The following is a 20,834-nucleotide window of genomic DNA, read 5'->3' as shown; positions in this document are numbered from 1 at the left end:
GGTGGAAGCAGGGGCGAAAATCTGATATCAACTTTGGAGGGGACAATTACATGACATTTTCTCAAGAGCAATTCCTGAGGGGGACACCAAAAGTAGTGCTGTAACACATAGCCTACATTGTAATATGGTAAATGTATATTGAGGAACCAAAGAAATAAGGTGTTTGCTGTACTCCTAACTACCGGTACCCAAAACTACACAACTAATCACAACAGCAATACCATTGCCTTTAACAAATCTTAGTTCAGTCACTAGTTTAAGTTGAGAGTGGGTGTATCCATGGCATTTTCCAATTATGTTCCTATTTTACAAGTAAAAAAAATTGAGAACCTTTCATAATGTTGCCAAACAAAGACTCAACAAACTTACCTGAGACTCCCTGTCTCTGCCAGTCTGTCCCTGCATATCTGTCCACAACTCTGCTGTCTGTGTGCCATCTGTTGCCTGCTCTGCCTAATGACATCATTGTGAAACATTTCCATTAGCATTTCACTTCTTTCTTATGAACATTTTATCAACTAGTCTGAGATATTAGGCTACTAGGGTTCTTACTTTGCGTTTTGGTGTATTGAAAAATACTCTGATGTCCGTCTTTTTTCTGCCATTTTTCTACCTGGCTGGCTACACACACACAGTATGTAGGTTATTTACAGTAGGAGATGGGCTTCTATCATCTTATCTTCTATCATTCTATATGGGCTTCGTTCTAAAAGGTAGCTAGCAAATGTGAAACGGATTGCAGTGACAAGAGTTGACAGCTGTATGAGTTCACCATTTACACAACATATGCTGCAACCTTTTGTAATTTTAATCGTTTGCTTCATATTGGCTGGCTTCCAACAATAGCAGAATTTGCAAAGCTAGCGAGCACCAATTCAGTGGTGTTTGCTATAATCTTTGCTACCCGGGTTAAATAAAGGTGAAATAAAATAAATAAATAAAAGTTCCCTTGCGACAATTTAGCTTTTGCAACGAGACCATTAAATATATTTAAAACAATGGTAGAAGAGAGTGTAGTTCTGTTCAGTTTATCGCTAACCTTATCACAGGGACTTTGAAGCACTAACTTACATGCATGCTGATCTTGGAATAAATTGACGATAGCAAAGATTCCATCTTTGACGACGCCACATAAATGGAATAGGTACTAGCTAGCTTAATTGTTAATATTTGCGCGCTAGCTCTGCAAATTCAGCTAGGGTGTGTGTGAACCCTGGCTCGATTGACTGGATTAACCAGTCAGTTACGTGCATTGAGTGCCTTTCAGACAGTAGATACTAACACTCTGTTACATTGACAACTAAGGAACTGGCAGTGGATCAAACCATTGTGAGACAAAAACGCGCTATCAAGTGTCTATAATCAGCACAATTGCTTTCATTGCGTATTATTAATATTATTTAAATTACATAGTTATGTTTACAGTGATATATTGGGGGGGGCAAATCATATTTTTCCCAGGATGGGGGGGTCGTGTCCCCCCCGTCCCCCCTGGGATTTCCGCCCCTGGGTGGAAGGTGGGGTGGGTTGGGGCATGAGGCCCTGGAGTTGAGGTGCGTGCTGTACGGTGCAACCATAAGCCTGGCCTGAAGTATGTCAGGCAGGTCCTTTCTGAAGGAATCCCACTCACTGCCTCTGCCTTCAATCTATCCCTCTCACCATGGGTGACAGTAGACTTGGTGACACAGTCTGTAAGGTAGGCCATGTGTGACTATGCAAACATGGAGTGGAGGTTGGCAAACATTAATGAGTGTGTGTGTGTGTGTGTGTGTGTGTGTGTGTGTGTGTGTGTGTGTGTGTGTGTGTGTGTGTGTGTGTGTGTGTGTGTGTGTGTGTGTGTGTGTGTGTGTGTGTGTGTCCCTTGTTAGTTGATGAAGAATGTAAGAAATGCAGTAAAAATTCTTAGGTTTATGGGACTCAGAGCATAAACAACTTGGGAGTCAGTCTGTGTGCGATATGCCAATTATAGAAGAACATGCATCTCCTCAAAATATATGTAAGACTCCTGTTCTTATCTTTCGTAAGAACCTTGTTGTCAATACTGAGACACCGACAGGTCTCCAGATCCAGACACAAAACCAATTGAAATATGACAATTCCAGTGCGCCCTCTGTCCATGAACAAAACTATATTTTAGCTATGTGGAGGGGCAGGAAAGATCACTGCACTCTCACAGCGTCAGTTCTCTCTGGCTTCACAAGGCTTTTGAAAGGCAGAGCAGCGTGGTGAATATATAGCCTCCAGTGCTTGTGTATTGTATTGTATTTCTGTCGTGTGCGGGAGAATAGACACAAGAGCGGCAAAGGCTGAACATTGGATACATTTTTTGTCCTAAGTGTATCTGATATCTACTCAACAAAGATCGATGGGATAGCCTACAAAATGTGGAGCTTCGGTAATAGTTGCAAAGTCACCACGTAATGACACGGAGCATGGAGTTGAAATGTTGCAAATGCGTTTATCCTCAGTTGCTGAGAAGTAGATTTTGACGCGCGCAGGGTCTCATCAATAGTCTTTGAACCTGAGGATTACGTGTGAAAAATAACAGGTACCAAAGACAAGAACGGCATCGAGTTCCAAGGTCTGAATGAGACACTACAGACAACGTTTCTGTAACAAGGACATGAAGTTCTATCCCAAAAATCGAACGTGTATCTTGGAAGTGTTATGTTTTAAAATTTTATTGTGGAATAACCCAGGACTAGCCTAAAGGTTATGAGCGTTCCTGGCGCGTTGTTTACGCATTTCTCAAATCAATGTTTGGAGGCAAGACTGAGCAAGTCCTAAAGGTAAGGGTGAACTTAATATACACGTTATATTGCTTTGTATGTTTAAAAATGGTTTATAGATGCATGATACATAAGACGCTGAGTCTGTAACTTATCATACATGAACCCTCTCTCTCTCTCACACGCACAAACAGCAAATAAAGTTTGTTCATATAATAACGTTTGTTTGAATTGATAACGCCTTGTTTGACATTTCTACAGATGTGCCCAACATTAAATAATTAACGGAATGTTCCCACGAGATTTGTTAAGTTAGCCAAAATGTACTTGCAGTGCCTTTCATTTCAAATGTCCCTTTTGTGGGGACAGCGTGCAGCATACATATTTTGGTAATACGCGTATTTATGTGTACTATTCAACTTTTTATGAAATTAAAATTCTATTTATACACATTCTGTTCCTATGCAGGGTGAAACTGAAAGGATTTGGTGGAGAGGAGAAGAGAAAGGCTTGGCCGCATAGAGGGAGGCGCCTTTCGCGCTGTCCTGAAACCAAAGCCTTTGAATTGTTTTGTTTTTTGTTCACTTCGGGCATAGAGGAGATAACCTGAAAAATTGGACGCTTGAGAATGATGTGCATTTAAAGGACATCATTGTGTGGATTTTCACCGCCAAGACATGCTCCACAGCCGAACAGGAGCACGCTGGGGAAAAGGGTCTGACCTCTCCGGCGTGCGCTCAGACTGGACTAGTACGCATGGGATAGTCGGTAACGCATACTTTTCATTTGAATTCTACAAAATAATATATATTTGTTTGAGTAGGAAATAATGAATTTAGACTACATGAGGTATTTAATTCATTTAAAACTGTTATTTTTGATACATGGATTAAATTCCTATTCGTTTACTTGCGCGTTATGGTACATTGCTGCTATGAAAGCCACATTCCTTACCTGTCATTAGTCATTACCCTTCTCTTAGTGTTTGCTATGCCAACAATTAAATGGCTGGTTTGATGTCAAAGGCTTTCTATTCACATCAGCTGCTTTTGTCATGTTAAACTCTCTTTGATCACACCTGCCACCTGTTCTGGCCTGACTTGTTGAGTCACCAGATTTTTTTATGCAGACCTATTGAGAGTGTTTTTGTCATAAATGTTTATCTGTTATGCCACAAACTGATTGTTCCTCTGTAAACTGATTGAACACTATCGTTATATTAATAATACAGCCTTTCTAACTTTTCTGATTCAAATCAGTCCTAGAAAGCGTATTCTGTGTGTAAACTGAACCTGCCCAATGAAGACTGGCTACAATATAGGTTATCCTTGACCTGTTCTTGTGCCAATTCCCTGGTAGTCTCGGCAGCTAGGAAGTCTTAGTGTGTGACCCTCTCCAAGGGTGGGCTGCAATCTGAATATCAAAGCATTGTTCACACACATGCTAATGTTCAGCGTGTACCCCCCTCAAAGCATGCATACAACCTCACTCATACAGGCGTATCCATTTCCCCTGATTTCCATTGCCTCCCAGGTGCTTGGAGACATTTTTGGTCATTTAGCAGAGACTCTTATCCAGAGCGACTTACAGAAGCAATTAGGATTAAGTGCCTTTCTCAAGGCCACATCACCCGATTTTTCACATTGTCAGCTCAGGGATTCGATCCAGTGACCTTTCAGTTACTGACCCAACGCTCTAACCGCTAGGCTACATACAATATTAGTCTGCTTTCTTAGTTGACTTTATACTCACCTCTAATGGGAAGGCTGATGCAGTGGCGGCTTTTGTCTCAGTGTTTCGTCAGGCACTTACTGGACATCTAGTATCCCAGTAGCACAGTGTAGATTGGGGAGGTCAGGGAACTGGGCCAAATTGTATAAGTTTGAAGACGAATTTCAAACTCAAGGTGGCTCACACTGTTAGCTACTCTGTAGTCTGTAGGGAAATCAAGTCCCCACAGATGTCAATCCACCAGCATTGGTACGGGTTGCAGAAAGCCAACCAGGAATCAGCAAAAGAGCAGAAAGATGATATTGTCCAACCTTCGATAATAAGGGCTCTGCTTTTATACGCAAACAATGTTTGTGTGTGCATGTGTGAAGTGAGGCACTAAATAGCACCCTTGAGTTGATTTAGGACTGTCCATTTACTTTGCTATTTCACTTCCAGGTGTGTGTGTGTGTGTGTGTGTGTGTGTGTGTGTGTGTGTGTGTGTGTGTGTGTGTGTGTGTGTGTGTGTGTGTGTGTGTGTGTGTGTGTGTGTGTGTGTGTGTGTGTGTGTGTGTGTGTGAGAGAGAGAGCATGAGATCTGTGGTACCTGAGGTATCTCACATTCTCCTGTGATCCTTCCACTGGTTTCCACTTTCCCGGGTCAAAGGTCATGGAGGTCTGCAGCCCGGTTAGGGATCAGATCAACTGGACACTCTTTTACCCTTTTCCTACAACCTCCCTCTGTGTGGCCTGCATGGTCTGTTTTAACAAGCTTGTACTTTATGGGAATGAGAGGGTGCTCTTTGGTCTGGATGTGTATTTCACTACATGCTCTCATTTCTTCTTCACGTCTCTTTCATTGTTGCATCTTAACATACATCTGTATCGCTTCTGGGAGGCAGTTGGTTCCATATCAACGTTAAATGCATCAACGTGTTGTATATTTATTATTACCTGCAAGTAGCTAAGCTCAAGTGTTATTAAAGTTCTACTCCCTCCCCCTAGTGGTAAGCAAATATTAGATCACTTGAAAATGTATAGTGCCTTCAGAAAGTATTCACACCCATTGGCTTTTCCCACATTTTCTTGTGTTACAGCCTTTCAGCATGACAATAACCTAAAACACATGGCCAAATCTATACTGCAGTTGCTTACCAAGAAGACTTCCATTCAGCCACAAGAGCATTAGTGAGGTTGGGCAATGACGTTGGGCGATTAGGCCAGGCTCTCAGTTGGCATTCCAATTCATCCCAAAGGTGATCGATGGGGTTGAGGTGAGGGCTTTGTGGAAGCCAGTCAAGTTCTTCCACACCGATCTCAACCAAACGATTTCTGTATGGACCTCGCTTTGTGCACGGGGGCATTGTCAGGCTGAAACAGAACAGGGCCTTCCCCAAACTGTGGCCACTAAGTTGGAAGCACAGAATCGTGTAGAATCTCATTGTATGCTGTAGCGTTAAGATTTCTCTTCACTGGAACTAAGGGGCCTAGACTGAACCATGAAAAACAGCCCCAGACCATTATTCCTCCTCCACCAAACGTTACAGTTGTCACTATGCATTGGGGCAAGTAGCGTTCTCCTGGCATCCGCCAAACTCAGAATAGTCCGTCAGAGTGCCAGATGGTGAAGCGTGATTCATTTTTCCAGGGAACGCGTTTCCACTGCTCCAGAGTCCAACGGCGTCAAGCTTTACATCACTCCAGCTGACGCTTGGTGCACAAAGCGACAATGCCCCCGTGCACAAAGCAAGGTCCATACAGAAATGGTTTGGTCAAGATAGGTGTGGAAGAACTTGCCTGGCTTGCACAGAGCCCTAACCTCAACCCCATCGATCACCTTTGGGATGAATTGGAACCACTCCAGCTTACGCTTGGTATTGTGCATGGTGATCTGAGACTTGTGTGTGGCTGCTTGGCCATGGAAACCCATTTCATGAAGCTCCCGATGAATAGTTCTTGTGCTGATGTTTCCAGAGGCAGTTTGGAACTCGGTAGTGAATGTTGTAACCGAAGACAGATGATTTTTACCCGCTTCAGCACTCAGCGGACCCGTTTTGTGAGCTTATGTGGCCTACCACTTTGCGGCTGAGCCGTTGTTGCTCCTAGACGTTTTGACAGCACTTACAGTTGACCGGGGCAGCTCTAGCAGGCCAGAAATTTGACAAACTGACTTGTTGGAATGGTGGCATCCTATGACGGTGCCATGTTGAAAGTCACTGAGCTCTTCAGTAAGGCCATTCTACTGCCAATCTTCGCTCTATGGAGATTGCATGGCTGTATGCGTGATTGTTTTGGACCTGTCAGCAACGGGTATGGCTGAGATAGCCAAATCCACTAATTTGAAGGGGTGTCCACATACTTTTGTATATATAGTGCTTATAGTTCATTTTCAATACATTTGCAAACATTTCTAAAAACATGTTTTCACTTCGTCATTATGCAGTATTATGTTTCAGTCTGTGAGAAAACTAATCCATTTAATCCATTTTGAATTCAGAATTTCAGTAAGGTCTATACTAAATCCACTCTAATAGAGTTCTATGTAGAAGTCTACACAGGGAAGGTTTGTCTGGCTTGCCTTGTCTGTGAGAGTGTGTAAGTAATGAGAGAGATTGGTTATGCAACCTGGAGTGCCACAGGGCAACCTACCCCAATCTGGAATTGTTTAACGAACTCACTGAGCTACAATACGTCTTCTGGGGTAAAGTGAAGGGGGCATGATCCGACCAAAAGGAATTTTGATTTTTTTGTCAACGCTCGCCATTTTTGTCTTACTTTCTTGCAGTTGGGCCATACTGCTAAGTATACCAGTATTATACCTGTGTTATTGCACTTAATGTCTATTGCTGATTTGTCGTCGAGCACTTTGGCTCTTCAAACAGACTTAAATTTAGAACAAAGCGATAGTTACCACAGTTCAAAACACTGATGAAACACGTAGCAAAACTCCTGTTTTTATCGCAAGATCTCACTCTTACAAATTTGCTCTTGAATTCGGAAGAATGTTAACTAGCAGGGTTTGCACTGCAGTGTTTGTGGCTGCGAGCACTTTTTTGATACAATAAGCTGTATTCTTCCGAAATTGCCGGGTCAGCTTCATTCATCATGGTGTCATGGGCTCCTTTGAACTACCGGGCCAGCAGGTCATTACCAGAGCCCGTCTGGGGTTCAAGACAAGCGGGCGACACGGAAACGCTCTGCAGGGCGTTTGTTCATCCAGATGCAGTGACGCATTAATGGCCAGCTTTCCTTGGGTCTGGACCACACTCAACTTAATTAGACAAAATGAGACATGGGATGTTGAGGGAAAGGGGAGAGGAGGTTTGGTGGGGTAGGGTTGGGGGGGGGGGGAGTCCTCACAAGGATAGTAAAACAAGGACAATTCGGATAATTAGGGACATTTCGCCGGTCCCTAGGTTTAGGGTTGGAGTTACAATTAGGATTAGGGTTTTGAGGTTAAGGGTTAGGTTTCGGGTTAGATTTAGGGTTAGGGTTAAGGACAGGGTTAGGTTAAGGGTTAGGGAAAATATGATTTTGAATGAGAATCAATGTCATTGGTCCCCACAAGGATAGTAAAACAAACGTGTTTGTGTGTTTTAAAAAGAGAAGACGACATATTGAGGACAATTCTGTTTTTGCTTTTCAGTTCTTTTTTGTAGATATGTCTCCATATATTGTCTCCAACATTTTCCTCCTTTCTCACTCTCCCACTCTCCACTCTCACTCTCCCACTCTTGCCTGCCGATGTGACTCCAGCAGATTGTAGCGCTCACAAAACCTGTCATCTGAAATCCTATCCTCTATCGCTGCCATAACACAACTTAATGTGTTCCCATTTAAGGTGAGGTTCACCCAAGTGTTCTTTTTCTGTGACTCCCTCTTAAACGGCATTAATCAGCTTGGAATTTGGGATCTTATAGGGACTAGGGAGTGTGCTAGCAAGAAACAAAGGCAGAACCGCTACATGCAGTGTCTTGGTCAAATGAAGTTGAAGTCCGTTATCGGTTGCCGATGAGGTATCTCCAGAAAACTGTCGGTGAAGGCAGTTGTTTCCATTCACACAAAGTTCAAATCAATTGAACATTCCAATGACCCAGTGGCCGACTTAGTAGAAAAAAGGCAGACATTGCTTTTCACATGGAAAACCCCACAGTATTACATTTCTTTCAGTTAGAATAGAGCCTCACAGTGGAGGTGCTATAATACCCAACAAGGAAATGGTTCCAGTCGTTTTTTTCACCATTCATTTTTCCCATAAGGGATTTTAGAAACACTTAAAATAAGGGCTGTTTTTTTTGTGTAGGTTTACACCAGTGTGACATTTTGATAACCGTTTAAATCTCTCTCGGACCACATGACTCTTATCAATATAGTCGGCTCTATTTAATTAGCATCAAAGTAGACATCATGTAAGAATACAAATCCCTACAAGCTCCTGCTGGTCATCTTTCGCTGACACCTTTGCTAACAGGTATAGTGTACATTTTACATTTGCCCTAGAGAGTTCACAGAATTGGAAATTAAAGTAAATTTAGCCAATTTATTCATCACTAAATGTAGTTAACAGATTGTTAATCCAGAGATTCTTACCTTTGCCTCGATTCGGCAGTCTCATCCAGAGCGTCACGGAATTTGTAGTTCTGTATGATAGCCACATTAACAGCTAAATAGCATTTCATTTTTGGGGGGTAAATACAGGCAAATGTATTGATAGAAATCACCTTGTCCGAGAGAGATTTACACAGTTATCAAAACATCACACCAGGGTAAGCCTACACAAAACACAGCCCTTATTTTAAGTGACTAAAATCCCCTATGGGAAAAATGAGTGGTGGAAAAACGATTGGGACAATTTCCCGGTTTGACCGCTAGGTTTTATGGGTATAAAGACTGACCAAAGCAAACTGACCAAAGAACCAATCAGAGCAGTGGGAGTGGCTTAGTGCCATTGAGGTTAAGGTTAGGGGTGATATGTCTAATGTCCTTCTGGAGGATACATTTTAACGCCCACCACTGGACCCTGTTCCTTATAATAAGAGGCTGGAGAGTATGATTTCTCATTCCACAGCATCTCTGAGAGGGACAGGGGTTTAAGCCTGAGGGTGAGGGTACTAATCCGCCCATGCTACTTCAAACACTTGGTTCCCCAGTAAAAACACCATTACCTGGGTTTCTCTGAACCTTTCTAGAGCTCTCCTCCACGGTGAGAGGATGCTAACCTTGGGGCCATGGAGGTAAATCACTGCTCACTTAGACCTGAATTCTATCTTGAGATCTGTGTGCGGAACCCAAGTTTTTGCACAGATCTTCATCAAGGGCGGCAGGAAACCTAGTGGTTAGAGCGTTGGGCCCGTAACCAAAAGTTTGCTAGATCGAATCCCTGAGCTGATGAGGTTGAAATCTGTTGTCCTGCTCTTGAACAAGGCTGTTAACCCACTGTTCCTAGGCTGTCATTGTAAGTAAGAATTTGTTCTTAACTGACTTGCCTAGTTAAATAATGGTTAAATAAATGATTTATGAGAAAGTCCAAGTTAAGTGCACACATCTCAAGTTAGGATTCTGCCCTTAGGTCATAATTTTATCACCAGGCAACCACTTTGTTTGGTTCTAACCAGCACCACTGATTGCAACCAGCTTACTCTGTCTACCCTTAAGGACTAATTGAGGTTCAGTTGTACCGCTTCCTCTTTCCTATCCAGAGCCACTATGAGCTAAACACTGATATTGGCCCTTGTTCTCTCATCTTAACAATGACCCTGCGCTGGTATATCCTAATCCCATGTCTGCTTGTGCTGTCTTGTTAATGCCTAGCATGACAATGAATGTGACAATGTGGCATGACACTGACCATAGGAGTTGGCAAGACAGCACAAACAGATCTTGGACCAGGCTGAGCCTATTCAGCTTGACTAAGCACTTTTGTATGATCTCTTAGTACTGATCTGTGCTGCCGATCATACTATCTTATTAGCCTGTCTTTGATCTGTAACGGTTATTCCGTTGTGTATCTGTATCTTTGTGTGATACACCTGAGAAACACAACCCCCATGTATGTATGAATCTGTCAAGACTGTCCCTGTCTTCAGTAGAAGACTCTCAAGCATCTCTTCAGTGCAGGAAATGCACTGACATCTAGCTAGCATCTCCTTTGGGGATAGCCTGCCCAAGGAAGTGTTGTCCACACCTTCTGATTGCCGCTCCTGACTGGGGTTATCCGAGCCGCAAACATCCCCAGCTATCTGTTTCTCATTTTGGCAGCGTTCTGTGGATTTTCCACCGGTGACAGCTCGGCTAAAGAGTGGAAACTGGCACTAACGAGTAATTACCTCTTCTCCTCTCCAGCCTGGAAGGGATTAGGGGATTATGCAGCGTATTCAGACCCTCTGGTTCTGTCGCTGCTGACTGCAGTCTAGTCTAGCAGCAGTTAGAAGGGCACATCTGGCGCAGCAGTGCAATCAGTGTGGTGAGAGTAGTAGGGGGGAATCGAACCCAAACCCGACACTTTAACACGTAAGGACATACAAGTACAAGACTGGGTGAGGTTTGTGGGTTTGCTACCAGCACAGTCTAAAAACTGAATAGCAAACAAACATGTAGTAAACTGCCAGACGTACAAATTGTCTGTTCTGATTTGGACGTGAACTGTACATATCAGAACAGGTTTGCACAGGAACCAGAAGGAATAGTGAACACGTGTGCCGTGTACAGTATATCATCGTAGGTGTTATGGGAGTTTGTGTACCGGCCCAGATAAAAGTGTGTCTGGTAATGATCAGGCAAGGACCCGGCGGCGATGGCTAGTACTCTGCATCTCCTCTTCTCCTCTTTCTCCCCAGGTGTCTTTTATTGCGGTGGTGATTTAGTGAGGTCTTTTCCATACCCCCATGCGGCAGGGCTCTGTCTATGACAGGTAGAGCAGGCGGATAGAACACCTCTAATGGGGCATCATTATAGGAGAGGGTTCTGTTCTGGAGAGATGGGATGTGGGCTGTTAAAGGGGAAGTTCAAGATTTTACAACTTGATGTTAGATTGTTCCTCACCTCGTAAGTAAGTTTTTTGGCCAGGAGAAACTGTAATCCATGGTTCGGTTTTCTAGCAGCCACGACAAACTTAAACTTTAGCCACCTCTAGCTAAAATCAATGGAAGTGATGATTTATAGTTTCTCCTGGCCCACAGACTACTTTCAGGGTAAGGAACCATCTAACATTAAAGACGCACTCCAGCTATTTTGTTGTACTTTTCCTGTTGAAAAACAATATCCCACATAAAAATACAGTAATGTGCACACACGTAACAGTAAAAAAAAAAAATGTTTGTGCCCTCTGATGTCACCGGCCTCCCCCCTTGCTTGCGTGAACAATAGAGCAGCAATAGAGAACAAAAGAGGAACCCCCCCCCCCCACACACACACACACACTTGTGCCATGTTATGAGGATGCCTGGACCACTTATTGAGATGTGCCTTTTGTTAAGTAAATGAGGTGATAAATGAGTTGAAAAGGACACTGGAGTGCAACTTTAATACGTAAAATCCTGAACTTCCCCTTTAAAGTGAGACAGAACACAGAAGGGAATCCCAGCCTAGCTTGCTCTACGTTTCTATGAGAGCTTTCACACATGTAGAATACAGAATGATGTACAGTGCCTTCAGAAAGTATTCATACTTCTTGACCTATTCCACATTTTGTTGTGTTACAGCCTGAATTGAAAATGATTAAATATATTTTTTTCCTCACCCATCTTCATAAAATACCCCATAATGACAAAGTGAAAACATATGTTTAGATTTTTTTACAAATTTATTGAAAATGAAATACAGAAATATCTAATTTACTGTGAATACTTTGTAGAAGCACCTTTGGCAGCAATTACAGCTGCAAATCTTTCTGGGTAAGCCTCAATGAGCTTTCCATACCTGGATTGTGCAACATTTGACAGCTATTCTTTTCAGCTCTGTCAAATTGGTTGTTGATCATTGCTAGACAATCATTTTCAGGTCTTGCCATAGATGTTCAAGTAGGTTTAAGTCAAAACTGTAACTATGCCAGTCAGGAACATTCAATGTCATCTTGGTAAGCAATTCCAGTGCATATTTTGCCTGGTGTTTTAGGTTATTGTCATGCTGAAAGGTGAATTCGTCTCCCAGTGTCTGTTGAAAAGCAGGCTGAACAAAGTTTTCCTCTAGGATTTTGCCTATGCTTAGCTCCATTCTGTTTATTGTTTGTCCTGAAAACCCCCCCCAGTCTTAATGATAACAAGCATAACTATAACATGATGCAGCCACCACTATGTTTGAAAATATGGAGAGTAGTACTCAGTAATGTGCTGTATTGGATTTGCCCCAAACATAGCACTGGACACAAAGTGAATTACCTTGCCACATTATTTGCAGTATTACTTTAGTGTCTTGTTACAAACAGGATGCATATTTCGGAATATTTTTTATAGTGTACAAGCTTTCTTATTTTCACTCTGTCAATTAGGTTAGTATTGTGGATTAACTACAGTGCTGTTGATCTATCCTCAGTCTTCTCCTATCACAGCCATTAAACTCTGTAACTGTTTTAAAGTTACCATTGGCCTCATGACGAAATCCCTGAGCGGTTTCCTTTCTCTCCGGCAACTGAGTTAGGAAAGATGCCTGTATCTTTGTAGTGACTGGGTGTATTGATACATCATCCAAAGTGTAATTAATAACATCACCATGCTCAAAGGGATATTCAATTTTAGCTTCCTTTTTTCTACCCATCTACGAATAGGTGCCCTTCTTTGTGAGACGTGGGAAAGCCTCCCTGGTCTTTATGGTTAAATCCTTGTTTAAAATTCATGTTAAACACTATTATTTCACACACAGTGAGTCCATGCAACTTATTATGTGATTTGTTAAGCAAATTATTACTCCTGAACTTATTTTGGCTTGCCGTAAGAAAGGGGTTGAATACTTATTGATTCCAGACATTTCAGCTACTCATTTTAAATTCAGGTTGTAACACAACAAAGAAGCCACTTTAACCGTATAGCTAGCTACCCAACTCGGTGATGATAATGTGAAACGCGTTTATGTTCAACCAATGTCATTTGTCCATATATTAGTTTTGGGTGCAAGCCCTGAGCAAATATAATTTAACATGTCCTTATTGATTGTTTAATACAACTGCTTTTAATAAGGAGAGCTTACATTATTCCCCCTATATCAGTGCAAATGTATCCTTACTCAGAACAAATGTACAATTCAATGACCTGTATAAGTAATAGGTGGGCACCGTACCAACAACACAAATATAAGGTGACAACCAATCGACTCTCCTATTGCACTTTTACAGATGAACGGGCTGCTGACCATACCAAAGCCCTTGAGGCACATCACACAAACATACATTCACACACACACACACACACACACACACACACACACACACACACACACACACACACACACACACACACACACACACACACACACACACACACACACACACACACACACACACACACCATGAGCACAGGCTCCGAAGCTCTGGAGGTCTTCAGGACTCAGCAGCCCACCTCCACCTTCTACCCTGAGGGGCTGGAGGTATTGGACTGTAAACAGCTCCAGAGTGGTGGGGTGAAGTGAGCCGGTCAGACAGGCCCACATAGACACCCAGCGTACAGGGCTAAAGGAGGCTAAACGCTCCCAGCTGTGGCATTAAGGACTCAGTACAAGGCCTCTCAAGAGACCGAGAAGGGATCTGTTGAAAAAGCCCCTTTAACCTCTCTCTCTTAATGGCCAGCTTTTAAATCAGGTTAGGGGAGAGGGAGTTGGCGAGTTTGCTGCTTGGTTTTGGATTGCAGTCTCTCTCGGTCTCTCTCCTCCGGAACACACATGCGGGTGCGCACGCACGCACGCACGCACGCACACACACACACACAAACACACACATTTATCTCTGCTTTTCAGGTTCCATTGTGTAAGAGATTAATGTCTGCTTTCTCCCTGGGCCTGATTTGACCTATTATTTCTCAGTAACTATATTGATGTAGTCAAGCTTCTGTAATCTTCGGCAGCATAGCCGGTGATGCATACACAGATCCTATCGTAACCTTTGCACTGTAATCTCCTCAGTCCTCCATCATCTTGAGTAAAGATAGCATCACGATGATTGTCCTCCATATAGTGCACTTCGCTTGACCAGAGTCCTATGGGCCCTGGCCTAAAGTAGCGCACTATAAAGGGAATAGGGTGCCATTTGGGACGCAGCATGAGGGTTGTATTTAGAAACATTGAAGAGCAGCAGAGTTTACATACCTTATCGTGGACCTTCACGTCACGCTCTAGTTCAGCTACCAGGCTATCGCGTCTTTCTGGTGGATGATAGATGACTGTTTATGTATCTTATATAGGCCTATGCTCGTTTTTACAGAATCTGCTGTACCATCACCGTATGTTGTGTCAATGTGTTTGGTGAGCTGAATTTCATTTCGCCATAACATCTGTTGATGTCGAAACCAACCACGTTTGACTGAGTTCACCGTATGGGCTTTAACATTACCAGAAGAGATCGAATTCTCTTGAGAACCGGTGTTGTTTCTAGTCAATCCCTCCACATATGCACGTATCCTAAGGTGTTACTTACATGGCACGTCAGCTGGGATATGTATGGAGAGCTGAGACAGGACCAGTAGCAGGATGTGGACAGATAAGCCCCCAGCTGCTCAATGAGAGTAGTGCAGGGTGCTGAATCCATGCCTAATCTCTGGCGCAATTCCGTGTGCTTTTAGTTCTTGTATTCCAAGATGAGTCCACGACGAATAAATGGCAACTCATCTCTTTGGAGAGAGAGAATCACTTGTTTCTGTTGCGTTTCTAAGCCCAATTGATTAAATGAATGCTCTGCTGTTCTAGCAGCAGGTGCTTCACTGTGTTAACAAGTTAAGTGGAGCAAACACCCATTGGTTTTCAATATTATAGTCATTTAGCAGACACTTATCCAGAGCGACTTACAGGAGAAATTAGGGTTAAATGCCTTACTCAAGGGCACATTAACCAATTGTATACCTAGTCGGCTCAGGGACTTGAACCAGCAACCTTTCAGTAACTGGTCCAATGCTCATAAACCGCTACGCTATCTGTGAATCTGATCTGCTCTGTTAGCTCTATTTACTTGTTTGTTCACCTTTACCATTAACCTCTTACATCTAGACGTTCCGCTAGCGGAACACCTGCTCCAATGTCCAATGATAGGCGTGGCGCGAATTACAAATTCCTCAAAAATACAAAAACTTCAATTTTTCAAACATATGACTATTTCACAGCATTTTAAAGACAAGACTCTCCTTTATCTAACCACACTGTCCGATTTCAAAAAGGCTTTACAGCGAAAGCAAAACATTAGATTATGTCAGCAGAGTACCAAGCCAGAAATAATCAGACACCCATTTTTCAAGCTAGCATATAATGTCACAAAAACCCAGAAGACAGCTAAATGCAGCACTAACCTTTGATGATCTTCATCAGATGACACACCTAGGACATTATGTTATACAATACATGCATGTTTTGTTCAATCAAGTTCATATTTATATCAAAAAACAGCTTTTTACATTAGCATGTGACGTTCAGAACTAGCATACCCCCCGCAAACTTCCGGAGGAATTTGCTAACAATTTACTAAATTACTCACGATAAACGTTCACAAAAAGCATAACAATTATTTTAAGAATTATAGATACAGAACTCCTCTATGCACTCGATATGTCCGATTTTAAAATAGCTTTTTGGTGAAAGCACATTTTGCAATATTCTAAGTACATAGCCCAGCCATCACGGGCTAGCTATTTAGACACCCGGCAAGTTTAGCACTCACCAATATCAGATTTACTATTATAAAAGTTTGATTACCTTTTGTTGTCTTCGTCAGAATGCACTCCCAGGACTGCCACTTCAATAACAAATGTTGGGTTGGTCCAAAATAATCCATCGTTATATCCGAATAGCGACGTGTTGTTCGTGCGTCCCAGACACTATCCGAATGGTAAAGAAGGGTCGTGCGCATGGCGCAATTCGTGACAAAAAAAATCTAAATATTCCATTACCGTACTTCGAAGCATGTCAACCGCTGTTTAAAATCAATTTTTATGCCATTTTTCTCGTAGAAAAGCGATAATATTCCGACCGGGAATCTCCTTTTCGGCAAACAGAGGAAAAAATCACAAAGACGGGGGCGGCCAGGTCACGCGCCTAAGCCCACAGTCCCTTGATCGGCCACTTGAGAAAGGCGATAATGTGTTTCAGCCTGGGGCTGGGATGACGACATTCAGGTTTTTCCCGGGCTCTGAGCGCCTATGGACGACGTAGGAAGTGTCACGTTAGAGCAGAGATCCTTTGTAAAAGATAGAGATGGCAAAGAAGTTCCAGAAATGGTCAGACAGGCCACTTCCTGTAAAGGAATCTCTCAGGTTTTGACCTGCCATTTGAGTTCTGTTATACTCACAGACACCATTCAAACAGTTTTAGAAACTTTAGGGTGTTTTCTATCCATATATAATAAGTATATGCATATTCTAGTTACTGGGTAGGATTAGTAACCAGATTAAATCGGGTACGTTTTTTATCCAGCCGTGAAAATACTGCCCCCTAGCCATAAGAGGTTAACATGAAATTTGTTGCCGAAACTGGTGATCGAACCAGGAACCTTTAGCGAATGTTCTAAACCCCAGTCAAATGTTGTGTTTGAGCCTTTTTAGGGTTCTTTACAGGAAAAAGCTTTAGGGGGGCATGTGGTGCTGCCATTGACATACAGCTAACCCGGTCACACTGTACACCTCGTATGTAAACATCTGCGATGCTCACACCCCTTATCACCACCTCCTCATCTCTGTGGTTTCCCCCGGTGCCCCTTCTACAGAACCAGCCCTACCTCCTCCTAAATAAAGAATGCCTTTGACAGGTATCTGACTGAAGGTAGCCTTTGTCGCTGGACAGGAGCTGTTGTGTGGCTGTACGTACAGACAAGCCGACACTAGCCGCACTACCCGGCAGCAAACACTAGCCTTTTTACCTCAGTAACAATAAACATATCGTTCGCATTGAGGACGTGATTGATGTGACACGTCGGGTTGTTTAAGGGTTGAAAGGGTGTTTTTGTACAGTATTGGTTAATATGGATACGTTATCGCAGGCCACATCATGTTGTGCAGTTAGTTTATGTTATTCTTTTCAGAGTGCGTTCTCGAGATTGGGACAATTGACAGAGCGAGGCCTTGTTCTGCTTTCCCTCCAGGTGGACCAAGATGGAGGACGAGGAGGAGAGACAGACCGGGGGTTACCGCAATGCCGTCAGCAGGCGCCCCTTACCACCTGAATAGCTGGAAGGTGAGTGACTCGTTCTGCTTATTGGTGACTTATTATCTTTACCATCATTATCGTCATCTTCATAATCACCACTATTATCATCACCTATCCATGTCTTCTCATCCTCTCCAACATCATCTCATCATCATCCTCCTTATTAGAGTCATACTGTTGGCTGTGTTGTTTCTCTGCTCTGTGAACCATCTCCCATTAACTACTGTCTGCTTTTGTAGGTGGTGCTGTGGGTGGTCTCTTTGCTGCCCCTGGTGGAGGGTGCCCGTATGGGCACTGGTTTGGGGGCAGACTATGTCCAGGCTGTTGGACTGGTGGGAGGGATGTGGGAGAGGCAGCTCCCAGACACTCTACCTGGGGTGGATGAGCAACAAGAGGAGGAGATTGACCCGTACTCCCCCTGGCATGGCCTCTCCGGTAAGAGTGGAACCAGGAAGTGCTTTTTAGATCTATGTTATCTACATCACTTTTTAATCCAGCATGATGTTCTCCATGAATAGGGAAGAGTAAAAGAAGGGTGTGCAATAAGATTATAGAGTACAAGCCACTGATCTTCTCTCTCTCTCTCTCTCTCTCTCTCTCTCTCTCTCTCTTCAGACCCCTCTGTGATGGACGAAGCAGACGACCACCCCAGTGGCCGGTGGGTGGGACGTTCCCCCCGCAACTCTGACCCCTCAGATGCCGAACCAAAAGGCTTGGCCAAGAAAAAGAAGAAGAGGAGGAAGAAAGAGAAAGAGAGGGACAGAAAGGACAAAGGAAAGGGAAAGGGCAGGCAGCCCCAGCAGAGCAGCCCAGACTGCAGGGTGGAGAAACGAGAGATGCGGGTGCGGGACTTGGGCCTGGGCTTCGACTCGGACGAGATCATCCTCTTCAAGTTTTGCGTGGGCTCCTGCCAGTCGTCCAGGACCAACTACGACCTGGCTCTATGGTCCCTGATGGAAAACGGGTCCCTGCCGCGGAGGACCTCCCGGCGGGTCAGTGCCCACCCCTGCTGCCGGCCTGACCGCTACGAGCCAGTGTCCTTCATGGACGCCCACACCACGTGGCAGACCATCCAGTCACTGTCGGCGGCCAGCTGCATGTGTATGGGCTGAGGGAGCCAGGTAAGAGGAGGATGAATAGGGCAGGGTGGCAACTGGCTGTCAATCACCCCTTCCTGATAATATACAGATGGTGGCTCGCCTTTGAGTCTGGGTCTAGGGAGAGCCTCTGGGTTCTGGGAAGGCAAAAATAGTCGCTCCGAAAACATATGCAACAGGGCTGGTCCCCAGTACAAAGCAGGATAGAGATTCTGTAGAGTGTCTATGATGGTGGAGTGAGGCCATGCCTCTTCCTGTTGTACATTTTCTGTTGAGGATAAAGTGGATCCGGTTGCAATGAGAGACTGCCATGACCGAATGGCAAGACAGTCTCTGGGAACAGTTTTTAACAAGATGGTGACCACACAATGGTAGGATCTTAATATTCACAGCAGTTGGGATATGTATAAGACTGACCTGGAGTACTGATTAAAATATTGACTCAAAGGTCAAAAAGAGGACCATATCTCATTGCATTTATTTGACCACAGGTAGACAGACAGGCTCAAAACAGGGATTTTCCGTAACTGCATTTTTCAATGTTCTCTTGAATTGTACGAAATGGATGCCATGCATCTCTTTGCATTACTGCATTATAGTCAACATATTTATTACAGATAAGTTATTTATTTATTGTTATTTCATATGAGGTCATTTTTATGGACTGTAGATTTATATTTATTGTCATGATCACATATCCCGGGGGGTTTGTGTTGCTGGATCCTTTGACTTTGAATTGTGTTTGATTTTTTGGGTTTTGAAACATCAAAAAGATCAGAACAAGTAGGCAAGGAACTCAACATGCAGTATGTCTCATTTCACACAAAAGAAGGAAGTAGTCTTGTGGCTGAAAACCTAACCAGGTTACAAGCTTAATTTTGTTTTTTCATTGTTGTTTCAGTATTTCAGAGCAATTACAGTCAATATTATTATTATTATTGAAATGGTTTCCTTTATTTTTGTACAACAATGACATTATTCTGTGTAGGAATAAAGTATTTCTAGATATACTGTGGATTGCTTATTATTTCTAAGATTCACCCCTTACCCTCACTTCACCTCTGCTTGGATGCAAGTTGGGAGTCCTAGAGTATATCACACCCTCATATGATCTTTCAGATCAATGCTGAAATAGAGGTGATGGTTGCAAATTAAGAGCTGGATTCAATCTGTATCGCTGAAGTATCGCTGAAGAGCCGCATAAAAATGTTTCCGACTGAGCCGACATATGTAGTGTTTAACGTGAATGCAGTCTTCGCAAAAACGGGTACATTGTCTTTAAATTTCAGGAGCTATAATCTTCCGCTATACCTCTGCAATACGGATTGAATCCATCCCTAACACTATTGTAAATGTACCCATGGTAGTAGACCAAGCAAACTGCAAAAGGTACTTGAAAAATAATTGGCTTGTTAAAGCCAATGCTAGATTGCTACATGCTAGATTTTTAAGGCAATTTTCAAGAGGTCAAATGTCAAATCTGGTGAAAATTGACATAATGGAAATAGTGATACATTTAGGTCACATATGCTGAAATTATTTTGAAAAATGGAGGGGATTATCAAACATATACACTTAGACTATGGAATTGATGCCTTAATAGTTACTTTTCATACAATTATTATGCTTTACACCATGCAGATATACAGAAAATATTACAATTCAGATGTGTTCCGCTACAGTTGTGGTCTGTACTGCCACTAAGGACCATTCTCAGATGATGTAGACCCTCTGAGGTCTACAACTGCGGGAGACCCCATTGGACCAGGAACACTTTGCGGAAGACCTCACTGGACCAGAGAGCTTTAAGCCAGGCATGTACAAAAGAAAAGCCTACTTTCCATCATTTTGGTCAAACTTCGGTTTCAGCAAACAAAAATACTTTTCTCAGACAGTGTAGATCACCTCCAAATACTCAGAAATAAACTTCTGAATAATAAGCACCTTACCTTGTGAGGATCGGGCATTC

The 20,834-nt window shown here is 43.1% G+C and overlaps 1 protein-coding gene across 1 annotated transcript; it reads left to right on the top strand.

Moving 5' to 3' along the window:
- Positions 1 to 2,185: 2,185 nt before the first annotated feature.
- LOC106568971 (uncharacterized) lies at positions 2,186 to 19,873 on the top strand. The gene is made up of 5 exons (XM_014139886.3): positions 2,186 to 2,789; positions 3,198 to 3,497; positions 17,704 to 17,795; positions 18,008 to 18,203; positions 18,384 to 19,873. The coding sequence occupies exons 2-5, from the start codon at positions 3,407 to 3,409 to the stop codon at positions 18,878 to 18,880; spliced, it is 876 nt and encodes a 291-aa protein (XP_013995361.2). The 5' UTR covers positions 2,186 to 2,789; positions 3,198 to 3,406; the 3' UTR covers positions 18,881 to 19,873.
- The last annotated feature ends 961 nt before the right edge of the window (positions 19,874 to 20,834 follow it).

This window comes from Salmo salar, chromosome 14 (assembly GCF_965601325.2).
Source record: "Salmo salar chromosome 14, fSalSal1, whole genome shotgun sequence".
In the NCBI taxonomy this organism is placed as follows: Eukaryota; Metazoa; Chordata; class Actinopteri; order Salmoniformes; family Salmonidae; genus Salmo; species Salmo salar.
The sequence above is the reverse complement of the archived record's forward strand: the minus strand, read 5'-3'. Positions and strand labels throughout refer to the sequence as shown.